A 19,223-nucleotide genomic window follows, 5' to 3' on the forward strand; every position below is an offset into this window, starting at 1 on the left:
GTCTCGGGTAACACTGAATGATTTATCAGAAATGTGGACAGTTCTGTTGAGAATAATCTTCTGTGAAATGAAAACGAGCATCAAAGCAGTGAATTGTCCCCAGGCTAAAACACAGGCTGCTGAATGCATTTCTGTTGTCCACAGAATATGATTTGCAGTTTATACTTTAAAGACCTTTTCTGCTTTCACTTTTTGATGTTAGAGGTTATAAAAGAAGGCGTCAAATATTTAAACATTTTGTTACTTTATTTTTATTTTACTGACCGTGTTGGTATTTTTTTTTTAAAAAGTAAAGCTTCCATCCAAAAAATGAAATAATTTGGTTGAAAACAAAAGGCTTCACCTCTGTAAGATCAAAGTTAATGAAGAGGAAATAATCAGATTTCACTTTTTTAGAATAAACTTGAAATACGACAAGGACTACTAATCAAGATTTAATATCCGGATCACAAAGGAGCATTTGAAGTCTACAAGACCAACAGGTCACAGTCATACTACTGGCTTTATAAGACAGAACTGTTCTTAGGCATCAATGTTTTTCAGTTAGCATAAGGCACCTCGAGGAATAATAATATTACTATTTGCATTTATCATTAAACCTGTGGTATGGAAAAAGTGGTTGTTAGATTCAACTTGAGGGGAGCGTGAATGTCGATAACAGCTTTAATGGTTGTCCATTAAGCAACATAATGATACAGGGGAACGTTGGGGAAATACTAAAGTCAGCAGGCTTCATGAAATATGTGAGCTTTTACCACAATTTGGAAAATAGTTGCAAAATGATGGAAAAATGCAGTCATGGTAAAAATAAAGTACACTCACTTTCACTTCTAAGAGCTTACGCAACAGGACATAACGACATTCTGTTCCTTGGAAGGTCTTAAAATTGCGTAAACACAACCTCAGATGAACAACAAAACATGATGTATTACATCCGTCATTATTTAATCAAAAGCCAAAATGAAGAAGCAGTATGTGAAAAATGAAGTACACCTTTACTCCTTCCACGGGAATTAAGAAGGTGCTGCTAATCAGATGCAGTTGATTACTTGATCATCAGCAAGTGTGACCATGTTTGTAGAAGCAGAAGTTTTGGCAGTTTGGAGGTCTGGAGCATTCAGGTGTGTTCACACAATGCCAGGAAGAAAAGTCATCAACAGTGATCTTGGAGAAGTAATTGTAGCTCCCCATCAATCTGGAAAGGGTTAGAAAACCATTTCCAAACAATCTTAAGTCCATCATTCTCCAGTGAGACATATAATTCACAAGTAGAAAAAAATTTAAACAATCTTCCCAGGAGTGAACATCCCAGCAAATTTGCTCCAAGATCTGACTATTCATTTCTCAGGGAAACAGTCCAAAAGTTGAGAGGTACATCTCAGACTCAATAGACCTCTGCTAGCATGTAAATGTTAAAGTTCGTGGCAGTACAGTTAGAAAAGGACTACCGTATTTTTCGGACCATAAGGCACACTGGATTATAAGGCGCATTAAGCGAAACAAAACAGTCAGATAAGTCAAACTTTACTCAACTCATTCTTCTTGCTTCCTCCACTTCTGTACCATTGATTCATTAATGTTGAATTCTTTGCCAGCTGCTCTATTCTCATGTTACTGCAGTATATTAATGACTAACCTCGTACTGTTGATGGATTATCTCAGTTGTTTTCCTGACTGAAGTTTGGTCTGTTTACAGCATCCTGCCATGCGATCGCATTTGTCCCTAACCATCGGGAACCCTCACGTTAACTTTTATCGAGTGGTAAAAAGTTAGCGTTCATCCTCCAGCTTCACTGTGTTTGTGTTATGCTAACATAGCTGTGTCGCTAGCGATCACGTAGCACATCATTATATACCAGCTGGTCCAACTTCAGTAACCCTACAAAAGTGCTGTTTAGTTTTCTGTCTTGATTTATGTTGGAAGTGATAGCAGAGCTGTACCTTTTAATTTTTTCGGAAATCTCTCAGTCAGAACATGCTATATCGTGTTTAGGTGGAAACTAGCGAGCTAACTTATGCTAACTCTAACTCCATTAAATTGAATAAATTCTGTTTTCATGGATGCCTGGATGTTAAACTTAATTGTTACACCTGGTAAAGCAGCAACGCTGATCATTTTATTAAAGATGAAAGAATTTAGACAGTTTTTAACTCTCAGTGATGCCGCAGTGTTCGTGCGACTTTGGGACCTGAACCCAGATTACTCCGCGAGGCTCCTGACTACGGTAGCCCTAATGCTCCGACAATCCATCAACCGGTGCAGCTTCGTAGCTTACCAAAGTTGTGCTAAAACATTTTTGACAGGTTTTTTTGAGCACCATGTACAACATAAAGTTGGTTCGAGGTCAGTAAGCAGAACCAGAAGTCATACATAAGGGGCACTGGATTATAAGGCACACTGTCGATTTTTTGAAAAATTAAAGGATTTTAAGTGCACCTTATAGTCCAAAAAATACGATAAACAAGTGTGGCCTATTTGGAAGGGTTGCCAGGAGAAAGTCTTTTCTCTCTAAAAAAGCATGGCAGTACAGCTTACATGTATGTTTGCAAAATTCACCCAACGTCTGGAACAATGTCCTTCGGATGAAATGATACCAAAATGGAGATGTTTGACCCTCATGTACAGCACCATGTGTGAAGAAACCCACGTACAGGATAAACTCATACTGTAGATCATTGGTTAAATGATCGCCAAACAATATTTGTTTATGCAGACCTGCCTGACTGTGGGGGGCTAGTCCAACCGGAATAGTATGGTGGGGGGAGTTTTGTTCTTCCGGTACTACCATTGTGTTTTGTCGTGTGCTGGAGTACGCATTAAAGTTTTACAGCGGACCAACATCCAGAGTGATCATTGGCTCGTCACATCACACGAGAGTGCTACACATACCAAGTGTTACGCACGGTGGTGGCGAGGTGATGACTTTGGCTTGTTTTGCAATCACTGAATCAACCATGAACTTTTTTGTATACTAAAGTATTCTAGCGTCACATGTGAGGAAGGGGTGTTCACACTCGACTTCTTGGTCTTGGCTTTGCTTTTATTAAAAAAAAAAGAATCACCTGTGTTGTTGGTCATCTGAGTTTGTATGTGCTTTTATTATGTCCTGATAAGTAAAACCTTAGGATTGACAGAGGTTGTGCTTTCTTTCTACTATAACTGTAGCTCAGTGGTACAGACCCTGAAGCCACATTGCTAGCGTGCCTGATTTTCACAAGTATCTCCTTCTCTCTGTGTGTCTGTAGATCGACGTGTCTTATAATGTACCTGACCCAGTTTCCAAGCCAGCCTTTCATCTCAAGGTGGATCTGAAAGAGCCTTTTCAGGAACGAAACCTGCAGCCCCTCTCCTCCTCCTCCTCCTCCTCCTCCTCTGCCCGTCATTCTACTTCACGATCCCGGAGCCGCGCTGACAACCGCTCTGAGCTTAACTGGAAGCGACGGGCACCCATTGACGATGATGACCCAGCAGCCCACCAGGACAAATTGGATTATCACATCTCATTAGAAGTTTGTGCAAGGTAAATGATTACCACACACTTACACACAGAGCTGGGGAAAAACATGTATTCATCGCCAATCCTTTGTCTAGGTGGCTTCATTCAGGCTCGTCTAACATGGCTGTCATAGAAGTACCTATGATTTCTGGTTTCCGAGCAGATGTCGAAAGTCTAGAGCGGGTATGTAATCGCACATGACCACACTTTAAAAGAGGCATTTAGCATTTAGCCATAGTGACTGACATATTGCTGGACAGGCAGGTAATCAGGTAGTTGACTAAACTGAAAAGAAGGTAGAAAGAGACAGATTCATCTTGAGGCCATTTAACAATAATGAGTATGTCATGGAATTGATCAAACCCCTTTGCAAACACCACGCTCACACGCTTCACAACCTTCACAACCAAACAGGATGCAACATTTAATTCACTCACATAAACAAACACACACATTTGAGATATTGTTGGGTTTTAGCGTAAATAGCACAGTGAAGCATTCTGTCCCGTGTTGTTTGACAGCACAGCGCCGGAAAACATCCTTCAGATAGAGGCAGGTCATTTAACTACTGCATGTTATGCAATATGTGCTGCTGATATGTTATATTCATGTGTCTGCATGTGTGTGTATGTGTCTTGCTGATGGGGATCATTTTTAACTTGGAGGTTAAAAGTCGTCAGGCCTCTCTGGGCTTACGAGACCGTAGACATACACTTCACTAGGCCATGTGGGGTACATAGAAAACTTGTAAAGTGTAGAGTTGACAGACAGCATTATGCTGGATGGATGAAATGAGTAATGGAGAGTAAGGTAAATTTAAGGGCTGTATCAAGGTCAGCCCTCCAGCCACCAATCTGAAACTTGTCCCTCATTACTAGACAGTTATAGGGCTAAAGTCTGCAGGCTTCCACCTCCAAAAGAGCCACCTCTCTGGCTACCTGGAGAGATGTAAAACACGCATACTCATACACACATAGTACTGTGAGTATATCAGTCATGACTGACCCGAGTTGTAGTGGCTAACAAGCTCAGTTTACACCCCTGGAGTTTTACTGCTGCCTGCCCGACTGCCACTTGCATTCCTCAGTTTATGGTGGCAAGCTTGGCTTCTGCAGTGATGTCTAGTTGCATTCATTGATGCTGCAGTACTGAATGATTAGTCCAGTGACTGACTGGGAGCTGCCACAGCCATGGCCTCTTATCACCCAATATAATGAGCTTTCTTTAACAACCCAGGGCACTTTGGGGGTATAACATTTGAGCAATGGGAGTTCATGAGCAATTTTTGGTTATTATATAGACAAACAATGCTTTCGTAAACAGTGTGTAAGTGTGTGTGTCGTGGTGGCGCCAGCTCAGGCTGAGCACCTCATAAACCCCTGCTGTCCAAAGGCTGCCACCTCTGACAGAATGAAAATCCCCTGGTGGGGGGAATTAACTGCTGGCTCTCTATGCACACACTCTGATTCTTAGTAAACAGCATCCTCGTCGGTCATTCATACCGTCCTAATTATTAGACCGTAACAAAAGCCAGGCCTGCCTATTTCAAATTCTTCCTTCCATATTTAGTGGTGAGTCGAATACAATTCTATTGCAGAGACAAATTTTTGTGACTATTAAGTTACATACAGGCGAACGTGACACGTGGCAACAGTAACGTTGCATTCGCAAGGGGATGATGAATACAAAAATCCCAAGAATACTGATGTTAAATGTTTTTAAAAAACATATAGACATGAAAATTGCTCCTTGTGTGGTGATGTTAATGCAAAGTTTCATTCATATTGCCCCAGGGTACATACAGGAATATATACATACAAACCCTATGATCATTATAGTAAGATGTTCATGTAAACATGATTATTTGTGCATAATTTAACTACTTAGAAAAAGCCTTTCTGAGTCTTTTTCATTTTCCACTGTGGACATGACTTCATGATAGAGTGGGTATGGTTTGCATTTCTGTTGTTGCTCACACATGCCACACAATAATAGAAATTCTTTATATTCACTACAGTCATAATCTGTACAAGCAGAAAAGGGAGCATTTTAGTTAAATAATAATATCCTAGATGCACTGTAGTGTAGTGGTCACGGGGTTAACATAAGAACTGTGGGTTTTCTTTCATGTTTGACATATTATATTTACTGGTCTGTGTACGGTAAACCTCGGTTGGCATGAGGTGGAGCTGTCCAGACTGCTGTGGTGCTGATTACTGCTAATGTCCATTGTTAATGACTTCTCTGCATGTTCATATATAAATACTGGAGCCGTACATGTAGCTGACTTAGCTGGATGCCATGCATTATGCGTTTTTAAATTGACATTTTATAATCTTACTCGACTGCAATTTTAGAAAATCTAAACACGTTTTTATCAGGATCTGATAAAAAGGACCTTTAATTCTTCTCAATAGGTACAAAGGCAAGAGATATTCACAAACCCCTTCCAGCATTATAAAATCAACGTTATTAAACTTTTACTATTTTAAATGAGAATGTCAAGAGATCGAGGTTAATATTTGCGTATGAAGCTTGATTTCTTTATGTACTGTGCTGGTCAACAGCTGCTTATGGACAAGAGAGTCGGTCTGAAGAGATATGAGCTGAATGGGAGAAAAGTGTTGTTCTACTTTGATGAGGTGAGTGCAATCAAAATTCTTGATTGCTGCGTCTGATTTTGCACACCTGTTGCATCACTGTAAACACAAGATAAAAAGAACCTCTGATTTATTTATTTGGTTTTTTTAAGCAGGTTTAATAATACCCATGTTTGTGTCTGTATTCATGTGTATGTGGGCTAGGGTGCTTTCATAAGTCTTTCTCTGTTTCGACCTTTTGTAGATTCCCAGCCAGTGTATGACGTGCGTGGCCTTCCAAGCTGTCAGGGAGTACATTGTGGGCAAGACGGCGCCTGTTCCGGTCAAGATCTATGACTACTACGAACCAGGTGTGCCTCTGATGAATATTTTAACCCTTTAAAGCCTGAACTGTGAAATAATTGCCATAAAATTCATATTATTTGAAATTGGAGTGTTTATTGAACCTTTTGACAATAAATAAATACATATTAATATGCATGTATCATATTTGCTACATTCTGCATTTTGTTTTTGCAGTTTATTGCTTAAATATATTGTCTGATATATTACGACTTTTTTAATAGGGGAGAAAATCACACTGATGATGAAGAAGTCTTAAAAACTCTGGGCATTAAGAGCTTAAGTGCTCCTCTTTAAGGAGTTAAACAATTTTTTTTATGACCTACTAATGGTGAGCTTCATTGTTTCATGTGTGTGGATGTGTGAACATGCTCGTGTGGGTCTGTGCTTGTCGTGCAGCTTTCGAGGCTACCCGGTTCTACAATGTTAGTGAGAGCAGTCCACTTGCACGGGAGCTGTGTGATGGACCTACGTGCAATGAGGTGGAAAGTTCAACCAATCAGTGGATAGGTGAGAAACATGTGCAGCGCTCCTAAAAGTGTGGAAAGGCCTCACTTTCATGAATCTAATGAAAAATTCTGTTTCTGCAGGTTTTGTGCAGGCGAACCAGTGCAACAATGTGTTTGGCTGTCTGGAGGAGGAGCGGTTTGAGCGCTGCACGTGCTACAGGGATTGCGGTTACGATGGGGATCCTGTTTGTGGGTCAGATGGGCAGCTCTACCAGAACCAGTGTCAGATGGAGGTCTTTGCCTGCAGAAATGGCACAAGAATCAAGCAGGTTCCGTTGTCCCAGTGTCCAGACGGTAAGAGCTCTGTCATCACGCATCATCTCATCTGTTCACAGATTCTGGACCTCTTTGTTTAACCTTAGTTTTTTTTGTTTTTTTTTTTAAATGCCTCTAATAGTGATGTTTGCACAATACCATAGCCAAGCTGCAGACCAAAGACTCTCCCAAATCCTGGATTTGTAGTGATTAAAATAGGTCTGGTTCCTGTTGACATTTGTTTCCACCCAATGGCTGAACAAACATTTGAGCAATCACAGTTTAGGCAGTGGTAAGAATAGATCCGTCATGTCTGTTCATCAAAAATGTATTTCAAGTTTTTGCAAGTCCACATGTTAAAAAGTTGTGAAAACATCCTCTGCCAAGTTCAGTATCAACAGAAAATGTCACAGACCAGATTTATACCTGACTCGCATCACAAAGGATGGCTGAATGAATGATCCAAAACTACTGTTAAATTATTGTGTACATGTCCACATTTCTCTCTGTTCTGGAAGAGAAATGTCACAGAAATAGACAAATTTCAGTTAATATAAAGCATGTGTCATTTCATTTCTCTATACAGTTAGTGGTCTGTGGCTCTCGGGCATTAACAGCGTGCCCCAGTGTATTTTTCCTTAACTGTATGTGTTTTTCCCAACTCTCATTGTAGGTTAATGGGCTCATATGAATGTGTAATCCTCATTTTTTCCTTTATTTTTATTTGCGTCTGTTCATGTACACATGCCTCTGTGTATGCAGTGATCTGAGTTTGGGAAACAGCTGTTCAGGTGTTGAGCTGATTACTGAATGAGTTTGGGTTTTTTTTTTTTTTGGGGGGGGGGGGGAACTACCCATCGCACCCCAACCCCCCACAACCCCCCACCCCCACCATCCTCTCTCACTCGCTGCTGTTGCTGTATTACAGGGCTCCCTCCAAATGACAGAGTGCTTTTGTCCAGCCTTTGAAATCCTTGTCACATTCCTTTCCGACGCACAGCCCAACAACAAAGGAGCCTTCATGTTGTGGAGCAGATTGGGAAAAGGCATAGACAAAACTGTGGTGGGAAAAGACCTCAGTTTGTGCCAAGTCGTTCATGCTAGAGATTATCAAAAGGATTGTATTTTTTTGTTTAGGGCCCTCTGACCTTGTTTGTTTGTGTACAGTTGTGCGAGGGAGATTCATGCCACCGTTTCCCAGTTTTGAAAAGGAAAAAGATATGATTTGCTTCCACACATGGCCTCCTGGCCATGCTTTGGCCCCTGCTATTTTTGGATAGATAGAATTTAGTGCGAGCCTCTGTTCAGACTGAGTGTGCATCATTGTCTTGCCAAGAAGTGTTGCTCAGTGGGGTGGATAATGCTTCTGGCCAGTATTTAGATTATGCAACAATGAAACTCTGTTGAATTCATTACTTGTTTTTTAGGTGCTGTGGCAGCCACATAAATGTGAATAATCTAACATGTGTCTGTTTATACTTCCAGTGAAGACCACGGAGGACAGGCAACCAATAGTGAGTCAGGAAACTGAGCAACCCTCAGTGCCTGTACACACAGGTAGCCTCCCATATCACACCTTTTCCCCACTTACACAGCTTTGCATTCTTTCATCTCCTCTCTGCACTTTCTATGCATTTTTTCTCAAACTCGTAGTTTGTCTTAGAGACAAAGCTTTGCTTTTTTTTTCTTGTTTTCCTTCATTATTTACATGTTTTAAAGAGCCGAAAGCAAATCTACTGACTAATCCACTTTTGCTGCCATTATAGGTGAAACTCTATTTCTATGTTAACTAAATGTAAATGCAGTGGGCAGTGAGCAACCCCGTGTTTGTGGCACATTGGAGTTTGCAAGGGCAGGGAAGAAGAAAGGATTTAAGACCAGGATGAAAAGGTTGAGACAGTGTGTAAGGGCAGTAAAGCTAAAAAGGAGAAAAAAGAGTGAAGGGGACGACCAGGAGATGGGATCAGAAAAGAGAAAAGGAACAGGGTCAGTGGGAGAGTATAGGAAAGTAGATATGCAGGTGGGGCGTACGGCAGCACATTCCCCTGCCACCACGTCATGTTTTTACAGTCTGTGTGATAAATAGGTGGATCGTTTTCAAACAGCCGGCTTGATTGTTGCTCTGTCATGAGCTTAGATCAGCTGCCATTTTCAGGGAGGCAGCCAGAAAATTCCTGATAGGATGTTTGGCTGTGCGTGCAAGGAGGATGTAGCTGTGTTACATTTGGCAGTGCAAGCATAAAAAAAAAACCAGTCATTCACAAGCTGCAGGAGCGTGTACTTGCATACTGTGTGCGCACACCGCATGCTGTTATATGTACATGATTTTAAACTCGGCCTGCATGAAAGTCTGAGTTGCCTACAGGTGCGTGTGTGTGTGTGTGTGCGTGCGTGTGCGCGCACCCCGTGTAGCACAGCCTGCACTGACTTGTTGCTGAGCCCGCTACCCTCGGTAGCTGCAGTTCACTAAGCTTCTCTCACTCAAAGGTCTCCTTAGTACAAAAGCCAATGCTTCACACTCACCACTGGAATGTTGTTTCGCACTTACACAAACACACACACATATCTATACGTGCACACATAACGCATACACTTCCTGCATGTCCATACAGGCAGATATTTGCCCACACACAGAGACACACGTGCACACTCATCTAGAATAAGATAACCCTGGAGTGATTAGATTGAATAAGTACTGTAAAAACACTGTCATTGTAAACCATTAGAATGTTCACTACATGCCAGATAAGTGCACCGAGAGTGTAATGGGTGAATGTGAGTCTTGCCATGAACCTGACAGTTTCCAGTGTAACAGCGGAGGACGCTGGAGCTCTGGAATTAGCTTCCTTGTGCAGACTTGTCATGTCGGTGACCTTCTGCCAGAGGACAACATACAGTAGAATACCTATACAGGCATTCCTTCAGCTGATTTTTGGTCATCACACATACATTTCTTTTTGGTTACAGACTTTACAAAATTCCCACATCATATTTGTCTTAAATTTGTTTAACTCTCACCATATGTGCTGCAGGCCTCAAAGAAGGAAACTCTGATTGCAGGCTACTCAGAATAAAGCGAACTTTCATAAAGCTATACCTTGAAAAGACCGATTCAAGCCTAGCACGCTTATACGAGGAGACAACATTTTAAGCAAGGTGCGACCCCTGCTGTGTGTGATGTGGTATTGCTCCTCAAGAGGTCCAGATGTGCAGTATATTAGAGGTGTCCTGTGGAGCTGTCTCGCAAGCCAGCAGGGTTAGGTTTAGATTTAGTGTTGCTAGCCAGGATTACGATCTGCATCCTGCAGGTCTAAAAACATTTTTCTTTCTCACAGTTTACATCACTATTTACTTCTTAAAAGTCTTCCTCATCCCTGTGTTGAAACATTGATATGTTTTTCGTGGCACATTACCACCCCCTGTAGTTTAGTGTAGTAGTACAACACCAACTATATATATATTCACATCAGGACAGATTTTTAGAGTATCCATGACAGCCAGAACTTTCATTTTTATCTCGCCTACCTTGTCTCTGTGTTTCTCACTAACCCTGTTCTCTCCAGGCGAAGAGGAGCAGGGCTCTATGGCAGAGGTGTCCTACTACTCCTATGAATACGACCCAGACTCTGATCCTTTCCTTGCTGATGCAGAGGGAGGGGACCATTTTGATCTTCCTGAAGGCGGCAGGGGTGTGGAGCATAACGTGCTCCTGCCAGTAGATTCCCAGCTACCCACACTGGACACAAAAAACACCCCTGAGCGATGGTATGAGCTACATCTTTGATGTATTTGTTTAACAGACTTTGGATTAGTAGACCTCTCTGATGTTTTCTAGGTATCTGGAAGAGTCTGTTGTGGATATTCATCTTTGGTAATAATATTAAAGGAATAAAAAAGCAGTTGTACATCTCCCAATATTATGTCTCCACAGACTTCAGCAAGACTTTCCCCTATAAAGAGGACATTTAATCTCCCCTGTTCCCAAATGACACCTCGGTATATATCAATAAAGTGGTTTGATGACCATTAGCTTTCCAGTTTTTCCAAGGGTAGCTGCACAGGGAGAGACTGTCCTCACTTACTTTTGATAAAAACCCAGTCACTTTGTTTTAAAGGCTTCAAGAGTTACTCCTAGGAGGCTTTCAAGGGATAAAGAGTTAAAGATGATCCTTTAAAGAACATATGTTCTGTTTTCTTGTCATCTACAGAAACACTCCCAGAGTGAAGCCATACCCACCTCCGAATTGTACATTATTTGTGAATATGCTAGTGAATGGAAAGAGAAGAGAGACTTGCTGAAAGGAAGACATGGGGGGGTCTGGAGAATGAGTGTTTGACCTTGTGTGAGTCAGAGTGGATGCATTTATAAGCCTGTGTGTGCGCTTGGATGTGACTGTGTACGTTTTTTATTAAGCTAGTATCCTCCAGACTTGTATTTTTCCTCCTCTAGACTCCTAGTAATCAATAGGCACAATATCATATTTGTTAATCACTGTACTGCCTTAATAATCACTAGAAGAAATAATCAAGTATTTATGTTTGTAATTACACCTGATGTTATGCAACGTATTTTGTTATATTTTCTATCTGTGGTATTTATTTTTAGATAGAGATCATATCATTTTTATTTTCTAAGTCGCCCCCTCAGTACAATCTACCTGCCCCTTGTGGATTTTTAAGATGTATGCTATACTATCCAAGGCATTTTTCTTTTTCTTTCATAGCAAGCTTTAACCCAGTTATTGCAATGTTTGATGAAATTCCTCTTCTGGTATCCTGCTGGAAAACAGACATATGCTAACCATATGCTTTACGGAAACATAAGCTGAAATGTTTTTCATTTTAAAGATTTTTGGGGGGCATTTTTGTCTTATTAGACAGCAGAGTAGAGATTGACAAGAAACACAAGGAGGCAGAAGGGGACTGGCATGCAACAAAGGCCTCTGGCCGACTCTGACTTTTACAGTTCGACCCAGCTGTAGTGTTTCTGAAACTATTCTGCCAAGATACCAGCATCTCCTCTCACCATTGAGATTTGATTGTACAGCTCATAAGCTATTTTGTTTTTTTGTTCAATTTTGATCTTTGAAGCAGTCAAGTTAAAAATATTAAAGAATAATAAAGAATGAAGTTTTGATTTCTGTAAAAGTACCAAATTTGATCAAATGTAACCCAGATCGATATCAAATATTGTGATTTTTAAAACAAATGAGAATAAAATTTGTATGCAGTTTAGGCCTTTGGTTTTGTTACTTCACTACCTGTGTTTCTCCAACTGACTCACTGAGATATCTGCATCTGCAGCACAGTACGTGTCTCTTTTTTCAACTAGCAGAGCTGCAGTGCAGTTCTTTATGAGAGATGTGTTGCTCCATTTCCCTTAAATGGACGGTGAAGTCAGCAGTCAACTGTATTATACTCAGCTGTTTCAAAGGGCCTTCTGCTTTCACTCTCTTATTCCTTGTATGTAGCTGCATTAGAGACAGAAAGCATGTTAGTGTGTGTGAATTTGTACCTAACTGCATAGAATAGAATAGCCTTTATTGTCATTGTACAGAGTACAGCAAAATTGGAGTGCCACTCCCTTGGTGCAAGATTCAATAATAAATATAAATGTAAAATATAAAAAGTACAATAAAACAATCGCAAGTATTCAAACAATAGTAAATAAGATATATACAGGATAGCAGCATACTTGCACATGTTTGAGCCTTAATGTGTTGGTGTTATTTAGGTTGCCAAAGGAGGGCACCCCCAGGAGAGAGTTAAAGCCTGTGAAAGTTTAATGTTTGCTTACTGCACGTCACTTGTCGACCCTCTCGGTTACAGTTGTCTCTGGAAACTGGCAGATCAGGCCTTTAAACCGAATCAAATCAACACATAACTGTGTCTGGAAAGTGTGCTTGGCTCGAGGTTAAGGTTGATAAATCAGGGGGTTGTTAATTCACTGTGTATTCCATCAGTTCAACAGGAGATGCCAAAATACAGGTTCATGTGTGCTGCACTACATTTGACTCTGGTTTGGGGTTTTATAGCGTGTACTCTGCATCAAAGCGTTGCTGTGCTTGTTCATTCATTTTAAAGGAAATCTTCTCTCTGCGTTCGTACTTACAGAAATAATATAAAGCCATGTGGCTGCACTGTATAGAGATCTGGTACCGTCAGCAGCGTGAGGCCAAATTTGAAGTTATCAAACTCTGAGCAGTGACAGCTGATGTAGCTGCTCATTCTGAATGGAAAACTTTGTTCTTGTTGTGACAACGAGGCAGCGGTGCAGGGGACCAGGCTGCAGCAAGCTACCCTCAGCAGTCTCCGTGGCAACTGTACGCATGGCTGAAGAGTGATATTGCGTCTCCACGCTGTGATGAGCAGAAAGAGTCAAAAGAGAAAGGACGGAGAGGGGGATCTTGGTTTCATGGTTTGCGAGGGGAGCGAGCTAGCGTTACATGAGAGTGAATCGGAGTGATGACATTGTTTCTAAGTGCCAGCTGAGTGCACCTATACACCTACCCCCATGGAGGAAGGGCTAATGACCTGTCCAAGCATCCACTGATGAAGCATTTGGACAAAGGGGCAAACGGGCAGACAGAGTAAACCCTATCCAGGGTAGATCCTCCTCTGTTGTTGACACTTTGACAAGCATTATAGGTCTCAGGTTTCCTGATTGCTTTGGAGGAAATTGGTGATTGAGCCTAGATCAGGCAGGGTTCTGGGTTTCTAAAGTCACCTGGGGCTTTGGTGATGCTGGATCAAGAGGAAGCACAGATATCTAACAAAAAAGAAACAGACAATAGACCAAGAGCAGCCTGAATGAAGGAATCACTTGCGGAATCTGATGACTGAATTTCCTGAAGCCTGCCTCACTTTTAGCTGAAAAGGGACATTACCTGTGCAAAGACCCCAGTTCAGCTATTTTTATTTATTTATTTTTAAATGGTTTTACGAGCATATAATGCCCAGAGCAATCTGATACTTCTATAGAACCACTACCATTGCTGGACTCCTGAAGTAACTATCAATTCTGCAAAGAGTAAGATGGAGAAAAAATACCCAGTAATTGCTGGACGAGAAAAAGGTAAGTCATCGTGAATAATGATCATGGTTCTTTTTTTAAATGTAAATTAATATTTACAAATAAATATCAGTAGCTTAATATACTGCAGTTAAGCAGAGTGGGTCGTTTTGCAGTGGGCAGACCTGTCAGGACTTGCTCCACTCTGTGAAAAAAATGCTCCCACCTTGTTAGCTGTTTGACATAGTGTGCATAATAGTGTTTCATTCAAGGCTGAAAACTGGAAGGCTAATCTCTAAAATTCACATGAATATTAATTTGTATTGTCTAGTTATCTTAGGCAAAATTATACAGACCTTATTTGCAGAGAACCTTACATAAAGCTGCGTTCACAATCAAAGGAGCCACTGTCACTTTAGAATTTTCCACATGTATGATTTTTGTAAACTGGATGTAATTTAAGACACTTGTATTTTGAGGTTATGGCAACTTTGTGACATCTTCTGCTGTTTCAAGGGCCTGGACCTGGTCGCTATGGGCTTCCTCCCACTATTGGATTTATTGGCCATGACTTCACAAAGTCAACTAGCCCTGCCTACACTTTCCATGGAAGGATGACTGATAATAGTGAGCACCGCTCTTGCTTTATGGTTTATCAGAAGTGGGTACTTTGAGGGCTAGTTTTCAAGTTTAACTTAAAGCTAACTAAAGTTTTACTTTTTTTTTTTTTTTTTGCAGATTTTTTTCTTTTTATTTATTCTATGACTAACTAAATAACGCCTTTTTTTCATCAAACTGCTGATTTAGGACACAAATTAGCTGAAAGCATTACAGTCACCAATACACACATTTCACAGAATTTGTGTACAGTAATTTATAATGTTTATGTCTTTGTTTTCACAATGATTTCCTCTCCTGTAAAAATGATCTCACAAAAATTTCCGTTTGGTGTGATGTCAAATTCAACCACTAGGTGGAGACGACGTTTTTCTTCACTTTTTGTTATTTTTTTAAAACTGCATCTACAGATTTTCAGGATCAAATCAAATCAAACTAAGCAAAAAGAATGAAAAGAAGTTTACTCTTTAAAAATATACATTTGTAATTATCCAATTAATTTTTAACAGTATATAGTGTTGACTCCAGTCCAGGGCCTCGGTATCACATTGATGCAAGAATCACTCGATTTGGAAAGGATGGCACACCTGCATACTCAATGCTGGGTAAAGTCAAAGCCCAGAGTAAGTATGCTTTCCTTCATTATTGGAGTTTATTTTAAAATTAATTGTGACATATTGTATATCAGTCAGATCAATAGATTAGTGAAGAAAACATGTACTTTTGACCCTTCTGGAGAACCCCATGTGATTGTCTTCTGCTCACTAGAGGAGCTTTTCCACACACCAGGACCCGGTGCATACAGCCCTGAGAGAGCCCCACCATGCAACCTGCAGCGCAGACCTCCATCCTACACCATGGGCTCTCGCACACACTACCGCAGTGTTGACTCGGTCCCAGCTCCCAACAAGTACTCTCTACCGCCACTTATGGGCGCTCAAGTCCCAAACAAGGCATCCAGTGCAAGCTACACAATATCAGGTGGTCTCAGCATAGGGGGACCATCTGAGGATTTAGCCAAGACTCCTGCGCCTTGCAGATACAATAGTACAGACCCAAATGTTTATCTGCTCCGACGGCCAGCGTTTTCCATGTCGGGACGTCACAGTTTACCCAGAGATGGCACCAAGAAACCAGGTCCAGGAACATATAATCCAGAGAAAGTTACAGTCCACAAGGCCCGGGCACCAGCCTACTCCCTGGGTATCAGACACTCAGAATTTGTTACTCCACTTATTGTCAATATTTCTGACTAAACAGTCATCTGAGAGAAAATTACATCATCCTTCAATTAAATAAAAAGAAAAGCAGCAAGTATTAAGGAATTAGCATATTTTATTTGTCCAGTATCAAAGAACTTGACAAATCAACCATAACGGAGAGCCAAATGTATATCAAGAAATAACATATGCACATAAAATACATACATTCAAGGAATTATCAAGAAATGTTTTAACAAAAATGTTAGGGATGTCATTGGTTTGAGCAAAATAAAATCATATGCTCATATGGCCATTTAGTAAATAGATCAGTCTTGACAACATTACACCTAAAGATAAAAAAAAATTGGTAAATTGTACAATTGACAGGCAAACTTCCACCTTCAAATTGTTTTAAGTTATCATTCACAGTGAAAACAAGACATTTTTGTCTCTCATAACCTCTAAAAACTGAGGAAATTTGAATGAAGAAACACAAAAATATATACACACAAAACTACAGGGCATCTACACAATATATCACAACACATATAGATTTATGTGCAGGACAGATATAGGATCGAAAGACAATACATATCAGCAGAGGAGATAGCAGGTATTTTAACAGACAGCTTCCCCTTTAATCCTTTGGGAGAGGCCTTCTGAAAAGCAGTATGTGTGGCTCTAGGGAGTAAAGCAAGAAAGGATCTGTCAGCATCATCAGTAAGTCATCAAACACAGTCAAGCCTACAGCTGTACGTCGTCTACACCCAAATTTGATCGTGGCCAAATAATGCAGTGTAGAAGCTGTACAATGACAGATTCAATTCTTATGTCAACTTTAGCATAATACTCATATGCTGTTGAAAGTATATTGAAGGGGTTTCAAACACGGGGGCCAAATGCAGCTCAGCAAATGCAGAGCCAAGTCAAAATTTTGTTATCAACTTATTGAAATTGAAAAAATAAGAATTTTGAGTTAGTAAGTCAAAATCTTGAGACAATAACCTGAAATTTTAGACTTAGAGCTTTTTATTGTCATTGTGCAGTTTCTTGCACAGTGAAATTGGGTAGCTGGACCACAAAGGTGCAAAAATAAGAAGAGAAAACAATATACAACAAGGGGGGAAATAAATAAGAAAATAAAATAAAAAGCAATATATGTATACATGTATGCGAGTGAAACTATATACACATGCTGTATGCGTAAGAAACATTGAAACAGAAACATTGTGGGTCTGTATACAAGGGCAATTATAAAATATAATAATTGAAATGGTATGGATGTCAAAAAAACGTTCTTATGTTTGTTTATTTTTACCAACAATAACAAGGTTCTATAGGGTAATTATTTAATGTTTTTAGTCAGTAAAACACCTTGCCGTTACCAGCGTTTCTTCACATGACTGATAATTTATGGACATTTAATTCAGATTGCTTGGATCATAAAAAAAAAAAAAAACAAACACAAAAAACCAAACAAAAAAACCCCAATATTGCTTCTTTCCAAAAAAATTAACATTTAAATCTTCTCTAATTTTGTATATTCACTGTGATCTACACATTTTAATATATCTTCCTGGGAACCAAGGAAAAAAAGAATCTTCCCATTGAACTTTTTTGTGATTACCATCCTCTTTGGAGCTAAAAGAGGCCACCCAAACACATGGGATATCAATGGAAAGCCCAGAATGTCCTCCATTTAGTCCCTCAGGACTTAGTAGTATAGCTCAAATAAGTCAAAAGATATAGACCAAAAACAAATGCCCATTACAAAGGACATAAATGAATAGGCTGGTTCTCAGGAGGATGTGTCATAATGGTACTGGCTGTTTTTAAAACAAACAAACAAAACAAAACACCTTCTTGAAATTGTGCTTATTTTTCTTACAGTTTCTCAGGGTCTCAACCATCTTTCCTGTGGATGTACTACTTCTTACCCACACAAGATCAAACTAGGCTCTTATGAGTTTAGCCCTGATATAGGGTCACCATGAAAATCACCCTGATATAGTCATCCCTCTTCTTTGATACATATACCAGGAAGAGATCTGTTCATAATGGCCAATAGAATACACACCATGTAAAAAGGCTGAGCTAAAGCTAAAGGCTTCAGCGTAGAGTGAGCAATGTTATGGCCTGTAAATGGTAAGTGGCCTGTATTTGTATAGCGCTTTACACTACATTCAGTCATTCACACATTGGTGATGGCAAGCTACAATGTAGCCACAGCTGCCGTGGGGCGCACTGACAGAGGGGAGGCTGTTATAGCTTTTTTTTTTATAATAGCAACCCTGATCATTCCCTGGAGACGCTTTCCTACTCAAGTGACAGTAAACAGATGGTGAAATGTCTGGTTTAAAACAAAAAAAGAAAAGAGCCCTAAAACACATATTTGCTTTTACTGTGCTTCATAGTTTTCCAAAGGTTTGACAAATACACAGAAACGTGGTATTTTCACCACCTTAGATTCAAAGAATGATGACGTCAATTTGTAGTTCTTTAGATGCACACATGGGCGTCTGACTTAATTTTCAAGACAAGACTGAGGAAAATGTGAACTTATCCTTCACACCGTGATTACTGACCTGGTTTATGGATCATGTAGTGAATCCAGCCCTGGCTCTGTTGGACTCCAAGTCCTCTCCACTCTTCTTCTGTCATCAGGTGGGAGGAGGGCACCAGTTTGGACAGCTGCTTAGGAAGCACAACATGCCTGAGGATGGAAATATAACAAACATATTGTTAATTGCCTACTAGGGGTCAGACAGTTTATTTTGATATATTTTAATATCAACTGCTAACGCTAACACAAGACGTCTCAATTTACAGCGGCAATAAGTTATCTCCACCACGTTCAAAAGCTACTTTGACCTTAGCTAATTACTCGAACTAAATTAACGGACTCTTGAAAACGTTAAAAACACAATACCTGTACTCGAAGTCGTCATCGGTGTACTTGTCAGAATAGAAAATCTGTTTTTTCGACATTTTCAGTTGACAAAAGCAACAAAACTGAGCTTCAAAGAGCTGATATTGGATAATGTGAACCAAATATGTTCGCTAGCAGTATCTACAAGCTCAACGAACTACTGTCATCTGCCGCTGTTTTCTGGGGATGATTCAAACCCCAACGGTTACCCGCACTCCCCTGATTGGTCAAAGCAGCAGCACGCGGACTTAACAGGATC

At 40.2% G+C, this 19,223-nt stretch overlaps 3 protein-coding genes across 4 annotated transcripts in view; 2 read left to right on the top strand and 1 right to left on the bottom strand.

The window, feature by feature from the left end:
- The window catches only part of cpamd8 (C3 and PZP like alpha-2-macroglobulin domain containing 8), a 43,614-nt gene extending 32,109 nt beyond the window's left edge, over positions 1–11,505 (top strand). Inside the window, exons 36-44 of the mRNA XM_085347187.1 lie at positions 3,247–3,521; positions 3,593–3,680; positions 6,065–6,139; positions 6,342–6,447; positions 6,839–6,949; positions 7,030–7,242; positions 8,689–8,760; positions 10,767–10,968; positions 11,412–11,505. Of these exons, the coding sequence (XP_085203313.1) occupies positions 3,247–3,521; positions 3,593–3,680; positions 6,065–6,139; positions 6,342–6,447; positions 6,839–6,949; positions 7,030–7,242; positions 8,689–8,760; positions 10,767–10,968; position 11,412 (1,143 nt within the window). The 3' untranslated portion in view covers positions 11,413–11,505. The remainder of the gene's footprint in view (positions 1–3,246; positions 3,522–3,592; positions 3,681–6,064; positions 6,140–6,341; positions 6,448–6,838; positions 6,950–7,029; positions 7,243–8,688; positions 8,761–10,766; positions 10,969–11,411) is intronic.
- A 2,733-nt stretch (positions 11,506–14,238) lies between these two features.
- cimap1d (CIMAP1 family member D) lies at positions 14,239–16,089 on the top strand. 2 transcript variants are annotated; one of them, XM_085347188.1, is made up of 4 exons: positions 14,239–14,278; positions 14,732–14,842; positions 15,343–15,456; positions 15,599–16,089. In XM_085347188.1, the coding sequence occupies exons 1-4, from the start codon at positions 14,239–14,241 to the stop codon at positions 16,087–16,089; spliced, it is 756 nt and encodes a 251-aa protein (XP_085203314.1). The 2 variants fall into 2 exon arrangements, with proteins under 2 accessions (XP_085203314.1, XP_085203315.1); XM_085347189.1 differs by having other exon boundaries at positions 15,602–16,089.
- Positions 16,090–16,672: 583 nt separating this feature from the next.
- On the bottom strand, positions 16,673–19,023 carry cks2 (CDC28 protein kinase regulatory subunit 2). The gene is made up of 3 exons (XM_085347977.1): positions 18,965–19,023; positions 18,621–18,748; positions 16,673–16,716 (listed from the first exon to the last, which is right to left on the bottom strand). The coding sequence occupies exons 1-3, from the start codon at positions 19,021–19,023 to the stop codon at positions 16,673–16,675; spliced, it is 231 nt and encodes a 76-aa protein (XP_085204103.1).
- Between the last annotated feature and the right edge of the window lie 200 nt (positions 19,024–19,223).

This window comes from Diplotaxodon limnothrissa, linkage group LG23, assembly GCF_057381915.1.
Source record: "Diplotaxodon limnothrissa isolate DT_005_m linkage group LG23, D_limnothrissa_male_GT1.1, whole genome shotgun sequence".
In the NCBI taxonomy this organism is placed as follows: Eukaryota; Metazoa; Chordata; class Actinopteri; order Cichliformes; family Cichlidae; genus Diplotaxodon; species Diplotaxodon limnothrissa.

What these genes read in the sequence shown, in the direction of transcription:
- cimap1d (XM_085347188.1), top strand. Translation starts at nt 14,239, where the DNA reads ATGGAGAAAAAATACCCAGTAATTGCTGGACGAGAAAAAG. An exon ending in AATTGCTGGACGAGAAAAAG is followed by an intron (nt 14,279 to 14,731) that starts GTAAGTCATCGT and finishes TGCTGTTTCAAG; the next exon opens with GGCCTGGACCTGGTCGCTAT. An exon ending in GGGTAAAGTCAAAGCCCAGA is followed by an intron (nt 15,457 to 15,598) that starts GTAAGTATGCTT and finishes TCTTCTGCTCAC; the next exon opens with TAGAGGAGCTTTTCCACACA.
- cks2 (XM_085347977.1), bottom strand. Translation starts at nt 19,023, where the DNA reads ATGTCGAAAAAACAGATTTTCTATTCTGACAAGTACACCGATGACGAC. An exon ending in GATGACGACTTCGAGTACAG is followed by an intron (nt 18,749 to 18,964) that starts GTATTGTGTTTT and finishes TTCCATCCTCAG; the next exon opens with GCATGTTGTGCTTCCTAAGC. An exon ending in CTACATGATCCATAAACCAG is followed by an intron (nt 16,717 to 18,620) that starts GTCAGTAATCAC and finishes TTTACTCCCTAG; the next exon opens with AGCCACACATACTGCTTTTC.